The 20,948-nt window shown below is 39.5% G+C and overlaps 1 protein-coding gene across 2 annotated transcripts in view; it reads right to left on the bottom strand.

The window, feature by feature from the left end:
- The window catches only part of Tbc1d15 (TBC1 domain family member 15), a 69,615-nt gene extending 52,379 nt beyond the window's left edge, over positions 1-17,236 (bottom strand). For both annotated transcript variants that reach the window (XM_005330421.4, XM_021729911.3), the window contains exon 1: positions 17,088-17,236. In XM_005330421.4, coding sequence (XP_005330478.2) covers positions 17,088-17,117 — 30 coding nt within the window. In that variant the 5' untranslated portion in view covers positions 17,118-17,236. The remainder of the gene's footprint in view (positions 1-17,087) is intronic.
- Between the last annotated feature and the right edge of the window lie 3,712 nt (positions 17,237-20,948).

A 20,948-nucleotide genomic window follows, 5' to 3' on the forward strand; every position in this document is an offset into this window, starting at 1 on the left:
TCAAAGTATGCAATAAGTGTGATTTTCTTTATCTGAGCTTTGTTTTACAACAAAAATGCAAAACCAAGCCCCACAAAAATGTAAAGGTTAAAACAGTGTTAAACTAAGTCTCAAAGGCACTGAAGGGATATTGTCAATGGAAAGCACAATGAAAACTGATTAAATATGCCCCCAATTTCCTAATTTCTTTGAAATTAGGAAGATGCAAATGTTGGTCCCCAAGAAATTTACTCCTTTTTATGCCAAAGTTCCTTTTGACATGATAAGGAGGATCCAAGGAAAATAAGCAAAACCTGTGAAATTCCTGTCGTTGGTCCTAATACACACCTTCACCTATTAAAAAGCTCTCCTCATCCCAGTCCTAGAGATATCCTTCTCAGAGATACAACTTTTGAAACAATTGTTTCTTCTATCTTCCTTCAAAGCTGGCTTTGGGAAAAAACAGTCCTCATACCAATTTGACTCTGAATATTTCTGGAGCAGCAAGCATTATTATAGTCTATTCTTCCCTTTTCAGGCACTATTACAGCTACCATAACAATTATAGGACTTCAACTATATATTTGAGCCAGAAACAGTGGCTCACCCCTGTAATCCCAGTGACTCAGGAGGCCGAGGCAGGAGGATCACAAGTTCAAGGCAGCCTTAGCAATTTACCAAGGCCCTAAGCTACTTAGGAAGACTCTGTCTCAAATAAAAAATGCTAGGTGTGTAGTTCAGTGGTAGAGTGCCTCTCAGTTCAATGCCCAATAAACTCCCCCACTAAAAGAAAGAAGAAAGGTAATGCTATTGTTGTAGAAGTACATACAGACTACCAATGCCAACATAATATAAATTACAAATGGATATAAAACTCCTCTATGGTTGTGCTGATGCTGGCATTCTCAAAATATAAGCGTCTGATAAAATTCTTAAAACATCTTGCTGATAATGTCACCTCTCAGAAGGTACAAGAAAGAAGAGAATTATACCAGACCAACAAGAAAGAAGTAATTATATTAACAAAAACCTGGAAATAAAAGGACTAATCTTAAAAGTTTACAACAAGGTTGAGGATGTAGCTCAGTGGTAGAGCACTTGTCTAGAATGTGTGAGACCCTAGGTTAAATTCCTAATACTCTGGGGGGAAAGGGAGACACGACACAAATATGGAACACAAACATTCCACCTAGGATTTGGGAGGCAGAGGGATACACAGAAGAGAGAGGTATAAATACCACCAAAAACAGAAAAGGGGGAGGGAGGCTATATAATTTTCACTTCCAGCCAAGATGCAGTGACAAGAGATTAAATTTAAATCTCTCACCAAGAAAGAAAAGATCAAATCTATGAAACATTGTTTTTCATCCATGAGGTGATGAAAGTTAGTGACTGCTGAAAAGAGAAAACAGTGAAGTGTAAAACGAACTCCTGATATGTAAACGAAGAGCAAACCCAAAGTCAGTAGACAGAGGAGGTAATCAGGAATGCCAAGACAGCTGGAGTTCAAAGGACAGAATACCGGAGAGTATTATGGTTTAAATATGAGGTATACCCCAAAGCTCATGTGTGAGACAATACAAGAATTTTCAGAAGTGAAATTATTAGATTATGACAAGTAGGCAAGTAGGCAAGCAGGCAGGGTATGGTCGGAGGAGATGGGTCACTAGGGGCATGCCTTTGGGATTTATATTTTGTTTCTGGTGAGCAGAGCACGCTCTGTGCTTCCCAGTTGTCTGAGCTGCTTTCCTATGCCACATCCTTCTGTCATATGTTCTACATCACCTTGGACTCAGAGCTATGGAATCAGCCAACAATGGACTGAATCTCTGAAACCTTGAGCCAAAATAAACACTTCCTCCTTGTCTAATTATCCTTGTCAGGTCTTTTGGTCACCATGATACAAAGCTGACTAAAACAGAAATTGTTACTGAGAAGTGGGGTCAGTGGTATGATTAATCTAGCAACATGGTTCATAGGTCTTCAGAGCTGGTTTGCAGGGGGGAGGAATTTTGAAAAATTTAAAGCTGAAAAAGCTTTAGAATGTTGTAAGGAGAGTTTAATGGATGATTCTGGTGGGAGCTCAGAAGAACAAAATGCCCATAGGAGTGTGGACAGTAAAGATGATGCTCATAAGGTTTCAAAGGAGGAGGACTCTATTGGAAATGGCACTAGAGGCCATTCATGTTATGTTCTAGCAAAGAAGCTGTCTACATTGCCCAAGTCCTGAGACTTCTTGCAAGGATAAATTTTAAAATAATATACTAATTAACGTGGCAATGAAAATTTCAAGGCAACACAGCATTCAGGCAGGTGGCACAGATATTGCTGGCATCTTTTACTCAAGTTTACTGTGAAAATCAAAAGCAGTAAACAAAGCAGAAAGATTTGAAAACCACATTTTGGCCAAAAACTGTGAATAAAACTGAGGCTAAGGAAGGAAGTCATGGTTGTTAAAGCACTAGAGCCACTAAATAGATGATAAGTACTTTACCCAGAAATAATAGGAAAGATAAAATGAGAGCATATCAGGAATTGGCAAGATAACACCCATCTCAGGATTAAGGGTGTAAAAGTAGAAATTCCTTTGAGACCATGGGAGGACCCCGTTTGCACAGGGGACTTAGGAAGTTTTTTCACCATGCTCAGTCTCCCAGGCATTCAGAGGCTGCTACCTACAGTCATGGTCCCAAAAGGCTTGGCTACCGCTCAAAAGTAGTGGAAGACCTTGGCAGCAACCATGTAGTGATGGTTTACAGGAAGGCAGGATGCTGGAGTTAGGGGGGGTCAAGGAGTCTACTACAAAGATTTCAAAGGAAGGCCTGGAAATTCAGGCAAAGTGGTTCGGAGTCCCTGCAGGCTGTCCTTGAGAGGGCAATGCATGAAAAAGTGAGAAGAAAGCTGCAGCTGCGGTGGAAGCCCTGAGATTAAGAGATGCCACTAACTCAGGACATCTGATAAGGAAAGCTGCAAGAATTGAGCAGAAATAGGCCAAAAGAGAAGCCATATGGACTGTAACCAGCAAAGCCAAAGGAGAGAGCTACTCAAGTCCTTTGAAGGGAACATCACAATGCCATGTATTCCAGATGCTAGATCTTGAGCAATAGGACCTATTTGCCTCGGTAGATTTCACCCTTACTTTTCTCCTTTTTCTTCTTTCTATTCCCCCATTTCTCCCTTATGGAAGGAAAATGTTTACTCTGTGCCATTATATGTTTTATATATGAAACTTGCTTTTGATCTTTATGCTCACAACAAAGAGTCTGTCTTGAGTCTCAAATGAGATTTTAGACTTGGACTTGGCAATGCTGAAACTATTAAGACTATGGGGACCCATGGAAATAGACTGTTTTAGCTTTTTTGTCACTGTAACCAAAAGACCTGAGAAGAATAACAAAGAGGAGGGAAAGATTATTTGGAGCTCATGGTTTCAGAGTTCTCAATCCACAATTGGCTGAGTGCATAGCTCTGGGCCCAAGGTGTGGCAGAGAAAAGCAGCTCCAGACATGGCAATCAGGAAGCAGAGAGAACGCTATTCACTAGAAAAAAGTATATAAACCCCAAAGGCAAACCCCTAGTGATCTATTTCTTCCAGCCAACCCTGCCTGCCTACAGTTGCCATCCCATTAATCTATATCAGTGGATTAATACAACAAATCAGGTTAAAGTTTTCATAATCCAATCACTTAACCTCTGAACTGTTTTGCATATTTGTTGAGAGCCACAACCAAAGGGGCCCCAGCAAACTTTCAGACTGCCAGCTGATGACTGGCTCACAGCGGCCCCAGCAACTTCTAGCTGATTGGCTCCTCTGCGGTGATGCTCACTGAGCTGTTTCCCCGCCCTTTCAGACTACGGAGCTGCTCATTGGGGGACTTTTTTTGGCTTCGCCCACGCGACCCAGCCAATCGGCCTCAAGAGCAGGAGGAGTGGGGGAGTTGAGAGGCTTGTGGGAAGCCGGTGGTGGCAGTTGGGCTCTGAAGGTTTTTCCTGAGGAGCTGTTTTGTTTGGCGTGTGTGGTTCTAAAAATAAAGTTCGTTTCTTTTGACAAGTGGCTCCTGAATTGTGCCCAGCCAGACTGCGGCATTTGGTGGCCCGCACGGGGAACGACTGAGGGTAAGTGATAAGGTAAACTGCTCGCCCCTGAGGGCAGGGCAAGAGGATGTAGCCATGTTAAGATTCTTTTGTTTTGCTTCACTTTTGTTTTAAGTTGCCTGTCCCTGGAGATGTGTAAGATTGAAGAAAAACCGCTCACATCTGAGGAACAGATAGGGAGAAAGGACGGATGGACATTTCAGGAGGCTATTATAATGATTTTGTGTTGTTCCAATTTTGTTTCACTCTGTTTCAGTTTTATTAGGCATTGTCTTGTTGGGTTGTATTATAGTAGAAATATGGGATCAGAAATTAGTAAAACCGAAACTGAAAGAGTTAAGTAAATTGTTAGAGGAAGGAGGCATCCCAGTAAAATCAAGAACAGTCAGGGCATATGTTGATACAATACAAAAATGTAGCCCATGGCTTTTTAAGGAGTTGTTAAATATATCACAAGGGAACCATCATGGTGAAGATTTTAAAAGAATAGAAAAGAAAAGCCCAGGGACTCTGCCAGTTGGCACATTGCCATTATGGACGTTGGTATCTTGTTTGCTTAGTCCAAAGCCTTCAGTTCAAAGGTAGAGGAAGGAGAAGACATATTGATTCAAGTAAAAGAGAAGGTCTCTCAAGTTAGTCAGAAAGAGGATAAGATTCAAGTAAAAGAGAAGGTCTTTCGAGCTAGTCAGATAGAGGAAGAAAGCTTAGAGCAGAAAAAGCCATCAGGGGAAAAGTTACAACAGGAGACTGCTACTAACACCTTTCTATCACCAGAGGGTGTAAGTGTCCAACCAACAGCACCACCTCTACAGGAGACTGCTACTAACACCTTTCTATCACCAGAGGGCATAAGTGTCCAACCAACAGCGCCAACTCCGTATGCTGGGAGGCCCCCAACCCCTACAGTTGATAGTTGGGATCCCGAGACAGGATCTCAAATATTAACATGCCCTGTATTTGAAGCAGGAGGGCAGTGAATTCACCGTGCTTTAAATTTCAAAACAGTGAAGCAGCTAAAAGAGGCTGTAACAACCTATGGTCCTCAAGCACCCTTCACTGTAAGCATGGTCGAATCCATTAACAACTTGAACATGACGCCAGCAGATTGGGCTAATGTGTGTAAAGCTGTGCTAAATGGAGGACAATACCTGTTATGGAAGGTTGCCAATGAGGAATTTTGCTAGGCAAAATGCAGCAGCTGGTTACCCTAGAGAAATCTAGTTATGTTGTTAGGAAAGGGACCTTATGAGGATCAGCAGCAACAAATTGCATATGATCCTGGCGTATACGCACAAATTGCTGCAGATGCGGTTAGGATGTGGAAGACATTACAAGGGCATAGAGGTTTACAAGGTCAATTATCTAAGGTAATACAAGGAGCTAATGAATCTTGCGCTGAATTTGTAGATAGGCTTATTCAAACAGCTACCAGAGTTTGGGGGAATACAGAACAAGCAATGCCATTAATAAAACAACTGGCTTATGAGCAAGCGAATCGTTGGTACAGAAAAGTCATTAGACTATGGAAACATGAAGATTTAAACACATATATTAAATTATGTAGAGATATTAATGAACAAGGGCAAGTCGTGGCAGCTGCAGTAAAACAGACTTTAGATGCCAGAGACATTAATGAACAAGGGCAAATCGTGGCAACTGCAGTAAAACAGGCTTTAGATGCCAGGCCAAGAATATGCTACAAGTGTGAACAAACAGGACATTTTAAAAGGAATTGCCCCATAGGAGGGTTTAACAAAACTAGGTATCAAAGGAGTAGAATACCGGGTATTTGCCCACGATGCTGTAGAGGGAGACATTGGGCTAATGAATGCCGTTCTCAAACCACCTTAGAGGGTACTCCATTATCAAAAAACAAACAAGAACCAGGTGTTTATCCACGGTATCGTGGAGAAAGGCATCAGGCTCCATTGCCAAAAAATGGACAGGGGGGTCCAATGCTCCAGGGCCCAAAACCACAAATATATACGGAGCACTGGAGGAACGCAGCAACTCCATCAGGGTAGTGCCCACGACACATTGTCTATCAGATCCCTCATCAGACAAACCAGAGGGAGCGCAGAGTTGGACATCTGCGCCTCTGCCAGAGCAGTATTAACTCCAGAGATGGGAGTTCAAATCATTCCCACAGGGGTAAAAGGACCTCTTCCCAAAGGAACAGTAGGCTTATTATTGGGACTCAGCTCTTCTACTCTAAAAGGATAAGTCCTGGGGTAATTGATCCCGATTATGAAGGTGAAATAAAAATTATAGCCAGTTCTCCAAAGGGTATATCAGTAATTTCACCAGGAGATAGAATAGCACAGTTAGTAATAATACCCAGCCTACATGATAAATTTTCCAGTCGTACTGTAGAAAGAGGTTCCAAGGGATTAGGCCCCACAGGTGTAAATTGGGCTATGCTTTCTTTTTTCTTTTTTTTTTTTTTAAGAGAGAGTGAGAGAGAGGGGGACAGAGAGAGAGAGAGAATTTTTTTAATATTTATTTTTTCTTAGTTCTCGGCGGACACAACATCTTCGTTTGTATGTGGTGCTGAGGATCGAACCCGGGCCGCACGCACACTAGGTGAGCGTGCTACCGCTTGAGCCACATCCCCAGCCCCGGGCTATGCTTTCTTTAAATTTAGATTCTCGCCCCATGCTAAAACTAAATATTCAAGGACATGAATTTAATGGGCTACTGGATACAGGTGCAGACCTTAGCATCATCTCTCGTCAAGAATGGCCAAAACATTGGCCATTACAACAAGCCACTCAAACGCTTCGAGGCCTAGGAGTGGCAACTAATCCCCATAGAAGTGCAATGGTATTAGATTGGAAGGATCCTGAAGGATACAAAGGAACTATACAGCCATATGAATTGGATCATCTTCCCATAAATTTATGGGGACGAGATGTCCTATATCAATTAGGTTTGACATTAACAAATAACATCAACCAAAATGCACCCACCATTATGACTAGACAAGGTTTTAGGAAAGGAAAAAGATTAGAAAAACAAGAACAAGGTATAGCAGCACCAATACAAATAAATCAAGGAACGGACAGACATGGGTTGGATTTTCAGAAAGGGCCATTGAGACAATAAAAATTACTTGGAAATCAGAAAGACCAGTATGGGTTCCTCAGTGGCACCTGACTAAAGAAAAGATACAAGCAGCCCATGACCTGGTCAAACAACAATTAGCGGAAGGACATATACAACCTTCTGTATCTCCCCATAATACTCCCATTTTTGTCATCAAAAAGAAATCTGGTAAATGGAGATTACTGCAAGATTTAAGAGCCATTAATAATGAGATGGTTATTATGGGACCTGCTCAATCGGGGATTCCTCAATTGTCTGCTTTGCCAAAAACTTGGTATGTTTTAGTTATAGATGTTAAAGATTGTTTTTTTTCAGTTCCAATTCATCCTGAGGATAGTCCACGTTTTGCATTTACTATCCCTGCACTGAATCATGAAGGTTCTGATCAGAGATATGAATGGAAGGTACTCCCTCAAGGGATGGCTAACAGCCCAACTATGTGTCAAATTTATGTTAACAAAGTAATCCAGCCACTTAGAAATCAAAATCCTGAACTACAAATATTTCACTATATGGATGATGTATTATTAGCACACAAAGATAAAAACGCATTGCTAGAATGTTATGCCACACTTACAAACTTATTAAAAAATTATAATCTAGAGATAGCAATAGTAAAGTACAATTAATTTTTCCAATTAATTATTTAGGAGTTCTATTATCCTCAACCATGGTCCGTCCACCAAAAATTCAAATACGAGTAGATCAACTCAAATCACTTAACGACTTTCAAAAGTTATTAGGAGACATAAATTGGATAAGGCCTTATCTAGGTATACAAACAGGAGAATTGGGACCTTTATTTGATATCCTAAAAGGTCCATCAGATCCAAATTCACCCCGCATGTTAACGCCTGAAGCAAGAAAAGCATTAAAAATCATTGAAACATATGGAAAATATGCATTTAGATAGAATTGATATAAGTTTGCCTTTATTATTTATTGTACTACCAACAAAAAATATTCCTACAGGAGTATTTTGGCAAGAAGGTCCATTATTATGGATACATTTATCTTATTCTAACACTATTCTTACTAGGTATCCTGAGGCTGTAGGACAATTAATACTCAAAGGAATAAAAGCAGCAAAGGGAGTGTTTGGAATTTCTCCCAATAAAATTATTACTCCATATACTATGAATCAAATTGATGAGTTAACTAATGAGTTAAATACTTGGGCAATAATCATGTGCAAATCTAATGTTTCATTTGATAACCACTTACCATCTAATCCTTTATTGTCTTTTGGTCATTGCATCCTGTAATTTTTCCAAAAATGACAAGAAAAACACCTATTATGAATGCTCCAAATATATTCACTGATGGGTCAAATAATGGTACCGCAGCAATAGTTACACCTGATCAAACTTTTACATTTTTAGTACCCAAACAATCAGCTCAAAAGGTAGAGCTTAATGCAGTATTACAAGCTTTTGTGATGTTTAAAGAGTCTGTATTTAATTTATTTTCCAATAGTCAGTATATAGTTGATGCTATAGTATCCCTTGAAGATGCTGGTAGGATTTAACCTTCCTCTACTGTTTTCTCTTTGCTTTCCACTATACAAAGTCTAATCTGGGACAAAAAAGATCCATTCTTTATAGGACATATCAGGGCACATACAGGATTGCCTGGAGCCCTTAGTTTGGGCAATGAGTTAGCAGATAAAACTACACATGACATACATATTTTCTCTACACTAGAAGAAGCTACAAATTTTCATAAAAAGTTCCATGTCAATGTTAATACTTTACAAAAGTGTTTTAAAATAACTAAGGAACAAGCTAGACAAATAATAAAACAATGTCAAAATTGTGTGACCTTTTTACCACAAGTTAATCTTGGAGTCAATCCTAGAGGATTGATACCTAACCATATTTGGCAGATGGACGTCACACACTTGCCAGAATTTGGAAAATTAAAATATTTGCATGTTACAGTTGATACTTCTTCCAGATTTTTGATGGGCTCCCTTCATGCTGGAGAAAAAAATAAAGATATTATAGCTCATTGCTTACAAAATTGTGCCACTGTGGGCGTTCCAAAACAGTTAAAAACAGATAATGCCCCTGGTTATACTTCTACCTCTTTTAAACAATTTTGCTCAACATTTGGCATTACTCATATAACAGGAATCCCATACAATCCACAGGGACAAGGCATAGTTTAAAGAGCTCATCAAACTATTAAAATGTACTTATTAAAGCAAAAAGAAGGAATTGGGAAGGGGTATATATTCCCCAAAGATAAACTTAAAATAACCCTTTTTACTCTAAACTTTTTAAATTTGGATTCATGAGGGCTTAGTGCTGCGGAAAGGCATATGTGTCCAAAAAAATGTACATAAGCCCAAGGTACTTTGGAAGGATATTCTAACAGGACAATGGAAAGGTCCTGACCCAGTAATTATCTGGAATCGGGGGTCTGTTTGTGTGTTTCCACAGGGAGAACAACAGCCAATTTGGCTTCTAGAGAGATTAACTAAGGTCCTAACCCAGTGAGTGCCTGGGGTCAGGGGTCTGTTTATGTGTTTCCACAGGGAGAACAGCAGCCGATTTGGATTCCAGAAAGATTAACTAAAGCGATTTCTACAGACCAAAAAGATGATGATTTGGCTCAAATCCATAACAGCTGATATCCAGAACTCCAGTTTGGCTACCTTTATATCTGCGACAGAACCAGGATGCTTTTTTCAATATCTATTTTATTATTGCCCTTTCCCACATCATGAAGTTCTATTTTGTTTTTTGAGCTCATACAGACCTAGGTTAATGTTTTGCTGATCAGTTCTATTTTTTGACTATAGAGTTTTTAAACATTGCAATGGAGATTTCACCTGTAAAAAGTTATGCCTTTACTATTATGTTATGTGTTGTGTGCACACTTGTGTTTTATGTTGTATGTTTGTATGTATGTAGTCTATATAACATATATGATGAGCACTCATGAAAAAACGGATCCAAATATTGGGTAAACAACTGTTGAGGATTGTTTTAATATGTGAACAAAAAAGGAGGTTAACAGATCTGTTTGTTTACTTTCACCTTTCCTTTTCATTATATTTAATAATTCTGTTCAAGATGATGTAAATTGTTAAGAAAATTGTTTTCTTTTAGTGACTTCTGGAATGTTATATAATTTTTTCTTTAGCCATTATTACCAAAATTCCTATCTTCATCCCAGTGCCGGTGAAGACAAAGATAAAACCAATCTACAGCTTCTGCAATAGCCATCACTGAACTGCTTGCAGAACTTGCCTGGACTATGTATCACTTGTATGCATTGTGAACTATCTGTTGGTGCAGCGACTTGTGGTAGTGTTGGGGTATTTATGCTGATGGTATCATCGGTGGTGCAATTTTTCCAAAAGGAGTCGTCAATTGGCTTGGTGTATCTTCCTCCCTTCTGCTTATCATGATCGTTCAGCTAAAATTTGGGGGCCAACAGAGGTGAGGCAAAGAACCTCACCCACCCGCTGGTACAAAGACCTATCCACAGGTGTGGCTGTATACTGGACCGGTAGTCAGTGACGGGTAAGATCCAATTGCAATGGTACCAACCTAAGACAGGAGGCTGACGCCTTGAGGTCAGCTCATCTGATAACAGGTAAGGACCATATGTACTATTGGACAACCTAAGGCAGGCACGGTCCCTAAGCCACATGCTTGTTGTTTAAACAGAGAGTGGGAGATGTTGAGAGCCACAGCCAAAGGGGCCCCAGCAAAAAAATCATAATAGATATAAAAATTCAGTCTCACTTAAGTATAGTTAGTCACTCTGTCTAATCCAAAGTACCCCTATTCTTCCTTAGCCCCCCCACCCCCACATATCAGAGAGAACATTTGGCCTTTGGGTCTTTGAGATTGGCTTATTTCACTTAGCATGATACTCTCCAGTTCCATCCATTTACCAGCAAATGCCATACTTTCATTCTTCTTTAACGATGAGTAATATTTCAGCGCATATCACATTTTCTTTATCCATTCATCTCTTGAAGGGCACCTAGATTGGTTCCATAGTTTAGCTATTGTGAGTTGCGCTGCTATAAACATTGATGTAGCTGAGTCATTGTAACATTAGGATTTTAAATCCTTTGGGTATACACCAAGGAGTGGAATAGCTGGGTCAAAGGGTGATTCCATCCCAAGTTTTCTGAGGAATCTCCTAATGCTTGCCAGAGTGGTTGCACCAATTTGCAGTCCTGCCAGCAATATGAGTATGCCTTTGTACCCACATCCTCGCCAACTCTGACTGGAAATGAAACATTAGTTTTAAGTTGCATTTTTCTAATTGCTAGAGATGTTGAACATTTTTTCGTATATTTGTTGATCAATCATATTTCTTCTTCTGTGAAGTGCCTACTCAATTCCTTTGCCTATTTATTAACTGGTGTTAAGTGTTTTGAGTTCTTTATATATCCTGGAGATTAATGCTCTACCTCAGGTGCATATGGTAAATATTTTTTCCCATTCTGTATGATCTCTCCATGTTATTGTTTCTCTTGCTGAGAAGCAACTTTTTAGTTTGATTCCAACCCATTTATTGATTCTTGATTTTACTTCTTGTGCTTTCGGAGTGTTATGAAGGAAGTCAGTTCCTAAGCTGACATGGTGGAAACCTGGGCCTCTACAGTCTCTGGAATTACAGGCCTGCCTCACCACACCCACAGAGCCTAGATATTCTAATGAACTCCATGCCAAAGTAATTAGACACCTACTTACCTACTTGATATCTCCATTTCAATAACAGACATTTTAAAGTCAATATGTTCTATCTAAATCTGGTCTTCGGATATTTCCAACTCTATCAGATATTCTATGCACTCAAGTTATCTTAAACACCTCTTTCTCCACTCCGACCCTATATCCTAAGTCCATCAATCTTCTCCTTTGACACCCAAGAATCAATTCATTTTAGAATCTAATGAAGAATTATCATGTTCATGCTGATAGGGAATAGCATGAAGATTGCTAAAATAACATCACGAACTCTTCTCTCAGTCTAGTCACTTTCTAATAATCTGCATAAGGTGTATAATGTATAACCAGTGCCAAAACTGATCTTTATAAAATTTTCCATTGGATCACATCACACCTGAGCTTAAAATCCTCCTGACTTCACCCTTTACTTCTTCAATGACATCAGACGTCCTAACACTCCACACACATATAACCTTCCTGCCTAAGGCCACTCTGAACTCACCGGTTCCCTGAAAGCCTTGCACTTTTATCTATGTGAATTCTGTTCCCTTTACCTAGAACACTCTTTTATCCCTCCTCTCTACAAATAACTTCCACTAGATATAAGACTATACAGGAGGAGGGGTGGGGGGCCTGGGGTTGGGGCTCAGAGGTAGAGCATTCATCTCCATGTGTGAGACCCTAGGTTCAATCCTCAGCACCACATAAAAATAAACAAACAAAATAAAGATATTGTGTCCACGTATAACTAAAAAAATATTTTTAAAAAAGACTGTACAAACTCTTCTAATCACATACCCCATTCCACCCAAACTGATTTAGTATTTACTCAACATTTAGCACATTTACTAAGCATCAACAAGATGCTGAGATTAAAAGTAATCAGTGGAAAAAACACAAACAAACATACATACACACATACACACACACACACACACACACACACACACACACACCCCAAAAGAAGTATCTGATTAAACTAACAGTATCTTGTAAACCAATGGTCACAGTAAAATGTGATGGAGGAAAGCACAAGATCTGGAATGAAAAGACATTTTCAATAAATACATAAAGAATGCCTACAATGTGCCAGTCCTGGAGCAAATTACTAGATTCACATAAGATTCAGTTATTGCCTTCATAGTATTTACAGTCTACCTGGGGATTAGGATAAAAAATTACAACATGTAGTACCAATAGGCTGCAGCATGCCCTCTTAAGTATCTTACTACTCTCAGCAGAGTCAAGCATTGTAAGACTCAGAAAAACTTAACTAGAGTAACAGATAAGCTAAGACCTGAAGAATAGCAATTTTAACTAGAAAGGATATAGAAAGCAGAGGGTGAACAGAAGATATATGTTCTAAACAGAGAGCAATTGTTCCCTACATGGCTGAAATCCAAATATCAGAGAGAAGATTCAAAACAGTTTAGAGACAAAAACAAACAACTTCAGATCATAAATTATTTTATTAGCCCTGCTTAAGAATTTAGGAATTGGGAATTTATCCTGATTGTTTATTTCTAAAACAACTAGAGTTTCAAGAGGAAAATACCATGGTCAAACATGCCTTTTCTAAGCCAACATGCTGGCTGCAGGACCAAGAACAAATAACTGCAATAATTCAAAAATGAGAGATTCATACTAGCTTGAACTAAGGCACTGCAGATAGATGAGAAAAGGGAGGTGGCTTAGAAAGATATTTAAGTAGAAATGACAATGACAGGACTTTGTAACTGATTAGATATGGGAGGTGAAGGTGAACAAGTCAAGGACAAAACTGAGTAGATAAAAGACTATTTATTGAGATAGGGAATACCAAATGGGAAAAAATTAACAATGAATTTTATTTGGCACCTGTTAATCATTTCATTAATTATGAAACTGAAAAATATGTAACAAAGTTTGTGAATTTTATGCAATTTAAGAAAGGTTACAAAGGTAACACACTATGGAAATCTTGAGAGTAAAGAATAAACGTTTGAGATACAAGAGGCGGTACAATTCTCAATGAAGAGCAAGTGCACTGCTTCTTAAGGACATCAGTGTGCCAATGTCTGACAGGAGACAGAAAGAATTAAGCAATCTGAGGAGATACAAAAGTAGCTAAATGAAATACCTCTTATACTGACAACTACATAAACATTATAGCACAATAATAAACAGTATGGAGATTTCATAAGGATTTTCTTCCACACACAAAAAAAATACAATTAAAAAGGCTTAGATTATAAGCTCTCATCTAGTTTCAGCACCCATCTCATCAAAACTAAGACTTGAGGATGGGGTTGTGGCTCAGTGGTAAAGTGCTTACCTAGCATGCGCGAGGCACTGAGTTCAATACCCAGCACCACATAAAAAACTAAATAAACAAAATAAAGGTATTGTGTCCATCTGCAACTAAAAATATTTTTTAAAAAACTAACACTTAACACTATTATTTTTAAAGCCACACTTTTATTAATTTACAAACTGAAATAACTTAAAATTGAAAATTACTATCCTGCCCAGAGTAAAGTCTATGTTCAGCCAACCTTATATCTAAATAACACAGCTTAGACAGCAGGTACTCAAAGTGATAAACTGAAGAATGCTAGAAAAAAAGACCTTCATATCATATCCTAAGTAACTACCATGTCACCAGATCTAGTCTAGGGAAAGAAATTCTCCAGGAAAATCTACTAGATATTAAGAACATTCTTTATCTTTCTAAAGCACAAGGGTTTCACAGGACTATAAGCATATCTAAAAGGAACTGGATGGGGCCAATTTAAAGACACAAAATAAATTCTTAATAAAAAATATCAAAACAAATTCTGATTAGTAAAAAACAACTATTGACTTCCCAACTGTTTCAAGTTGATTTTAATAGAAAATTCAAAAACAATTACAGAAAAAGCTAAAGTAAATGAGAATGCACTGCAATACAATCTTACAGTTCTAAATAAAACAAGAGAACTATTGGTGAACCCATGTGTCTCACTCTAATTCTCCCTCATTTTCTCTGTTCCTTATCTTTCCTTTTCAGTGAATACTTACTATGTGCCAGATACTATGCACTGAAAGTAAAAAAGCAACAGCAAATTTAAGAAAACTCTTTAAGGTAAAAATCGGTAGGAATGAATTACAGATTAAATTTTATTATAGAAAAGGATGTTTCCAAGTTTGTTTTACATGCAACCAGATGAATGATAATGTCATTAGACCAGAATGTCATTAGACCAGAATTGAGGGAAAACTAAGTGCGCTTTGCTGGTCCTAATATTATCTGAAAGAGGAGCAGGTTTGGGCATGGAAAAATAATTTCAGTGGAGTGATGGGAAGGAATGTAAACTTGCAATGGATGAGGATAAATAAAAAGGTGATAAAGCAGAGTTAAGAAGTACAAAAGGGGGTACAGGCGGGGGAGGGGGGTTGTGGCTCAGTGGTACAGCACTCTCCTAGCATGCATGAAGCACTGGGTTCAATACTCAGCACCACCTAAAAATAAAAAATAAATAAACATATTGTGCCCACCTAAAACTAAAAAATAAATATTAAAAAAAAAAAGTAGACAAGACTGGAGCTAGGGTTGTGGCTCAGTGGTAAAGCACTCACCTAACCTGAATGAGGCACTGGGTTCAATCCTCAGCACCACATAAAATAAAACAAAGATATGTGTCCACCTAAGACTAAAAAATAAATATTTAAAAATAAGAAGTACAAGATCAATTTTAATAAGTCAGACTGTGAAAGATAATGGCTTCAAGGAAGGAGCGAAAAATTTTTACGTTTCACAATTCTGCTTTTTCAAGGGTTCTTTCAAAATCAAACCAAGCCTGAAACGAGGGTTGGCGGGGTGTAGTTTAAATGGAAAGCATCTCTTCTTGGAAAGTGCTAGACTGGCTCACCCGAATGGAAAATTAAATAAGATAACTTTCTAAGAAAGTTAAGCAGAAGATCAGCATCCATCTTGAATAAAAAAGACAAAAATTGGTAAGAACATAAACAATCCCAAAAAGGATGTCCAATCTATTATTTAAAAGAAGCAGTACATGAAAGTTGTAATCTATTTCATGTTTTAGTTTTATGTACTCCTAAGTACTCTAATACAAGAAATAATTATTAGCATCACTACCATTCTGCCGATTAAGCATATGAAGAACAGAGCAGTCGTAACTGCCCAATTTCCCAAGGTCACACTTCTGATGAACAGCAGAAAGAAGATCATATTTGTTATTCTGCCACCTAGTCTACTCTATAGATCAAACCACAACAGTGTCAAATAATTCAAAATGGAAAGGAATGCAGCAGGGAGAGTATGAGTGAAACTCAAGGAACAGAGGAAGCTCTCTAAAAGGAGTAAACAGCCCGTAGTGTTCTATGAGTCATTACGAATCAGCCCCAGCTGTTTAGGATATACCCTGACTCTGGGAAATGCTGCTAGTTGCATGTCATAAAACTGACAGCCCTAAACATGCATAAACTGTGCCCTTGGAACTTGAACTGGCAATACACAACGAAATCTCTTCCACACCTAGTTCCTACCGAACTAGGAGGATGTCACTGCCTACCCTCTGTGAAATAGCACGACAGATACCCCCATGGAATCACTCCGGAGACATCTAGGAAATAAATGATTCAACAAATTCCTTTACAGACAAGCATGGGATGGTGCAAATTTCCAGTTCTCTCTATGGAAACATATCTTGCTGCTGACAACCATCACAAAAGTCGGTAATTTGTAAAATGGACCCAACAGGCTCTCTTCTACTAAGTGCACAGCTGCAAAGCATCTACTCAAGTCCTCCCGAAGGTAGCATAGATGCCTTCACCAGAGGGAAGCAAATAAAGACACCTGCAGGTCTGGTTACCGTCTCAAAGACAGAAAAGACGTTGGAGTCAAGAGTAGAAAGAACAAGAGTCAGGAAGCCCCTCCCCCGCACTAGAGAGCCACCTGTCCCTAAATAAAAATAATACAAACGAAAACCACCTGGCTCTGGTGCAAAGCAGAGCATAGAGAGCCAAGGCCTCGGTGGCTCTTACTCCCTGGCTGAACCGGCATTCGGGGGAAACAGCTGACGAAACCCAGTCCTCCTCTTCTACATCCGCCACGGGCTGTTTCCGATGCAGATAAGCCCTCGTTTCCCCTCCCCTGCCGGGACCCAGCCACCAGAAGCACCCGTGTCTCGGAGAAAACCAGGAGTGTTCCCTGGGGCCGTTACTCACCTTCCCGCTCACAGCACCCGCCGCCGCCATGTTTCCTGCGCGAGCCTGGTGATGACGTCGCCGTACCTCACGTGTCTCTCGGATTCACAACAACATCCGGCAAAACTAAAAGGACATCCGGGCGGGAAAGGGGCGGGGAGTGGCGGGAATCGTGCGAGGGGAGGGGCGAGAGGAGCCTCCTGACGCATGCGCGCTGAGGAAGCTGGATTCTGGTGCAACAGTTTGCCTGTGCCAGCTTATTTTTCGTGCGGCGCCTCTTAAGTGAGCTGTAGTTTGTATTGGGGGTTAACCTAGGGGCGAGACTTCCAACCTACAGCGGTTAGAAGGGCGGGCCTCTTATCTTTGGTGTGATAAAAAGAACATCACATTTGGAGCCAGCAATCATGGTCCAGCCTTTGTGGCCATAGCAAGTCTTCAACACACTCTAAACCTTAGTAAAATCAGCATAGCGTTGCTGTGAGCTATCCGGGAAGATAAAGAACCGCCAGCTCTCTGACTGAGATGCACTCAAAAGAGACTTTAACCCCTCTGAATACAAGGTTTCTGAATTTGAGTCTGGTTACTGCCACTCACACATAACTTTGAGCAAGGTATTTCTGTAGGAACTGAGTATACCAAGCCCTCCTGGGTCCAGAGTTAAGGCCCATAATTTAGAGTCACTGCTTCAGTTACTTAACAGCTGTGTGACTTGAAGTAATTTTCTAAATGCATCCCTGCTTCAGAATACAAAGTGGGAATTATGCATGGAGTGATTGTAGGGAATCTGTTAAGACAATGCACGGATGATAACAGGTTTGTACGGATATTAAAATAATTTATTCTCAGTCCTGTAAAAGAACGCAGAGAATGATTAATTGCTACTCTTTGATAGCTCTGGTACAGGATCTGGGGCTTCTCCAGGCCCAGAACAGAATAAAAAGTCCCTGTGCACCAAAAACACCTGCCCGACCCTGTTGAAGTGATTCTCTGTTCACCCAGTGGAGAGAGAAGTTAAAGGCTTTTAAAGTAAATAGGAATCCAAGGGAATAGCAGAAAAGATGGGTTGCAGGGTCTGTGACTATTAGGAACCTAGTCAATGAGGGAGGTGGCACAATCCAAGATAGAAGTGAATGTGTAGCACCACTAGGAAGGCTGAACTCTAGGTCTCAGAGATTCCAATCAAGGCCAGGACCGCCAGGCCCAAGCCAGGCATGGAATCAGGAAAGAGACTCACCTGCAAGAAAAGGGGTGTGGTTAGAGAAAAATATACCCTGTGTTTGGAGAAAAGTTGATGCTTTTAGCACAGTGTCAGAAATAGAAGCTCAATAAATGGTAGCTGTATATAAGAAGCTTGGGAACTGAAGGCTTCTTATTGACTTATCTTCCAACTGCTCTCAAATGCTGGCACTACCCACAGACTATCCTTAGACCTCTTTCCCTTTTTCTCCAAACACTGTTCCTGGGCCTTTATCCTTATATTCTGGCATGGTCACCTCCCATGTGCCATTAACACCCAAATATCTCCAGCCCAGGCGGCCCTCCTAAACTATACTCCCATATATCTACTGCCTGCTGCACTTTTAATTAAAATCACCTGTTTACAAATGTCAAATGTCTTCTTTGATATAAAGAGAGCCACTAAGAATAGAACAGGAAGGAAGAGCATGAGGAAAAGACTAACAGTAAACTAAGACGAATGGGGAGAAAGAAAGGGAGAGAGAAGGGAAAGCATATGGAAATGGTAGGAGACCTTCAATGATACACAAAATTATAAGAGGTTATGAGGGGCAAGGGGGAGGGGGAAAAAAAGGGAGAGAATTGAACAACAGCAGAGGAAGTAGAGAGGGAAGATGGGAGGGGAGGGGAGGGGAGGGGGGATAATAGGGGATAGGAAAGGTAGCAGAATACAACAGTCACTAATATGCCATTATGTAAAAATGTGAGTATGTAACAGAAGTGAGTCTGCAATTTGTATTTGGGGAGTTCAAAACCCAATTGAGTCAAATATATGAAAGATGATATATCATGAGCTCTGTAATGTTTTGAACAATCAATAAAAAAGTGAAAATTTAAAAAAAATCACCTGTTTACATCTCAAAGAATACTAAACCTTTGCTTCTCGAAGTCCTCAGGCCAACAGCATGAGCAGCACATGGGTGCTTGTTAGAAATACAGAAATGCAAATCCCACCTTGGAATTATACTGAACAAAACTCTGCTTCTTGCCAGGCTTGGTGGCACAAGCCTCTAATTCCAGTGGCTCCGGAGTCTGAGGCAGGAAGATGGTGAATTCAAAGCTAGCCTCAGTGACTTAGTGAGGCCCTAAGTACCTGGGTGAGACCCTGTCTCTAAATAAAATACAGAAAAGGGCTGGGGATGTGGCTTAGTGGTTAAGTACCCCTGGATTCAATCCCCAGTACCCAAAAAATAAAATAAAATAAAAAATCTGCATCTTAATTAGAATCAAAGTTGATTTGTATGCAATAAAGTTTGAGAAACAGTCTAAAATGAAACTTCATTTTGCTTTTGTCCCCTGAAAATTGAGATGTAGCCAGAATAGTTTTTTAAAGAAAGTGTTTCTATCATGTTACCTCTTTCAGATAGGTGTGATAGAGAGCTGATGGAAAAAAAAAAAAATTCTGTCTCTTGCCTGACCTGGATCTCTCATTGCATCTTAATTCATTGCTTTCTTCTTCATCTTCCTCCAGCCCAGCACTTACATCCCCACAATATTAATCATTCTAAAACATTAATGTGATCCTGTGAGTTGATCATGTGAATGCCATGCTTAAAATCACCTAATGGCTTCTCATCTCTTGGCGGGGGAGGGGGGAATCCATATTCTTAAGCATAGCCTAAAAGGAACTTAATAAACTGATCCTGCTTATTATTTTCAGTTTCATCTCCCAAATCATACTGTTCAGGTTCAATTCTCCAACCATAGCCCAATATCTGCTGATCCTTGAATGTTACTATGTTATGTCTCAAGAATCCCTCTGACTATAGCCAGCTGTCTTGGCTTAGATCATGGGAGTGTCCATGAGCCAATCACTATGTTCCAAAGTACATGATGTTGTAATTGGCCAAGTTTGAATTTTCTGCCTAAGTTCCACTCCATGTGCCTGGGATAAGAGGGGGGATAATTCCCAGAGAAAAATCCAGAAACCACTTCAGAAAAAGGGAGTGGTGCTAGATAAGTCAAAACAGATAACAAGTACAGAGGCACAGTGTCTGGGCTCCCATATATCACACTGTAAAATTTGGTGATTTCCTGAACTGCCTTCTACTTTTCCATGATCTATTGGAAGGCAGGAGCTATGCTTCTTATTTGAAACCACCTCCCCTGGCACAAACACCTGAAACAAATACACACTGTTTTTATAACAATTAATTTAAATCTGTTTCCTCGTTGATGAACAGCACAGTTATATGTTACATGAAGCAAAGAGATGATAAGTTCAGGATTGTTTTCCATCAGGTTTTAGTTTTTTACTACGTTAGAAGAAAAAAATCATAGTGTGCATATATATATATATATATATATATATATATATATATATATATATACCAAGTGGACATGTATTTTTTTTACAGTAACATGCATAGAAAATTTAACTTAAGTAATCATTGACTTACCTATAACTTAAAATAATTACTGTTTTCATGAAGGTGAGTAGTTACAATGCTCCTAGGTTCATTCGCATGAGCTATGTAGTCATTTCTTATAATTCACTTAATTATAATTCGTCACTCAAAAAGTCAAAAAGAATTTTAATGGTAAATACCCTAAAGAAACTTTTGACCTGAGAGGGACTTTAGAGATAATCTCCCCAAGATATCAGTTGAAGAGATTAATGACCTGTCAAAGTCACAATCTGCTTTA

This window comes from Ictidomys tridecemlineatus, chromosome 6 (genome assembly GCF_052094955.1).
Source record: "Ictidomys tridecemlineatus isolate mIctTri1 chromosome 6, mIctTri1.hap1, whole genome shotgun sequence".
Classification (NCBI taxonomy): domain Eukaryota; kingdom Metazoa; phylum Chordata; class Mammalia; order Rodentia; family Sciuridae; genus Ictidomys; species Ictidomys tridecemlineatus.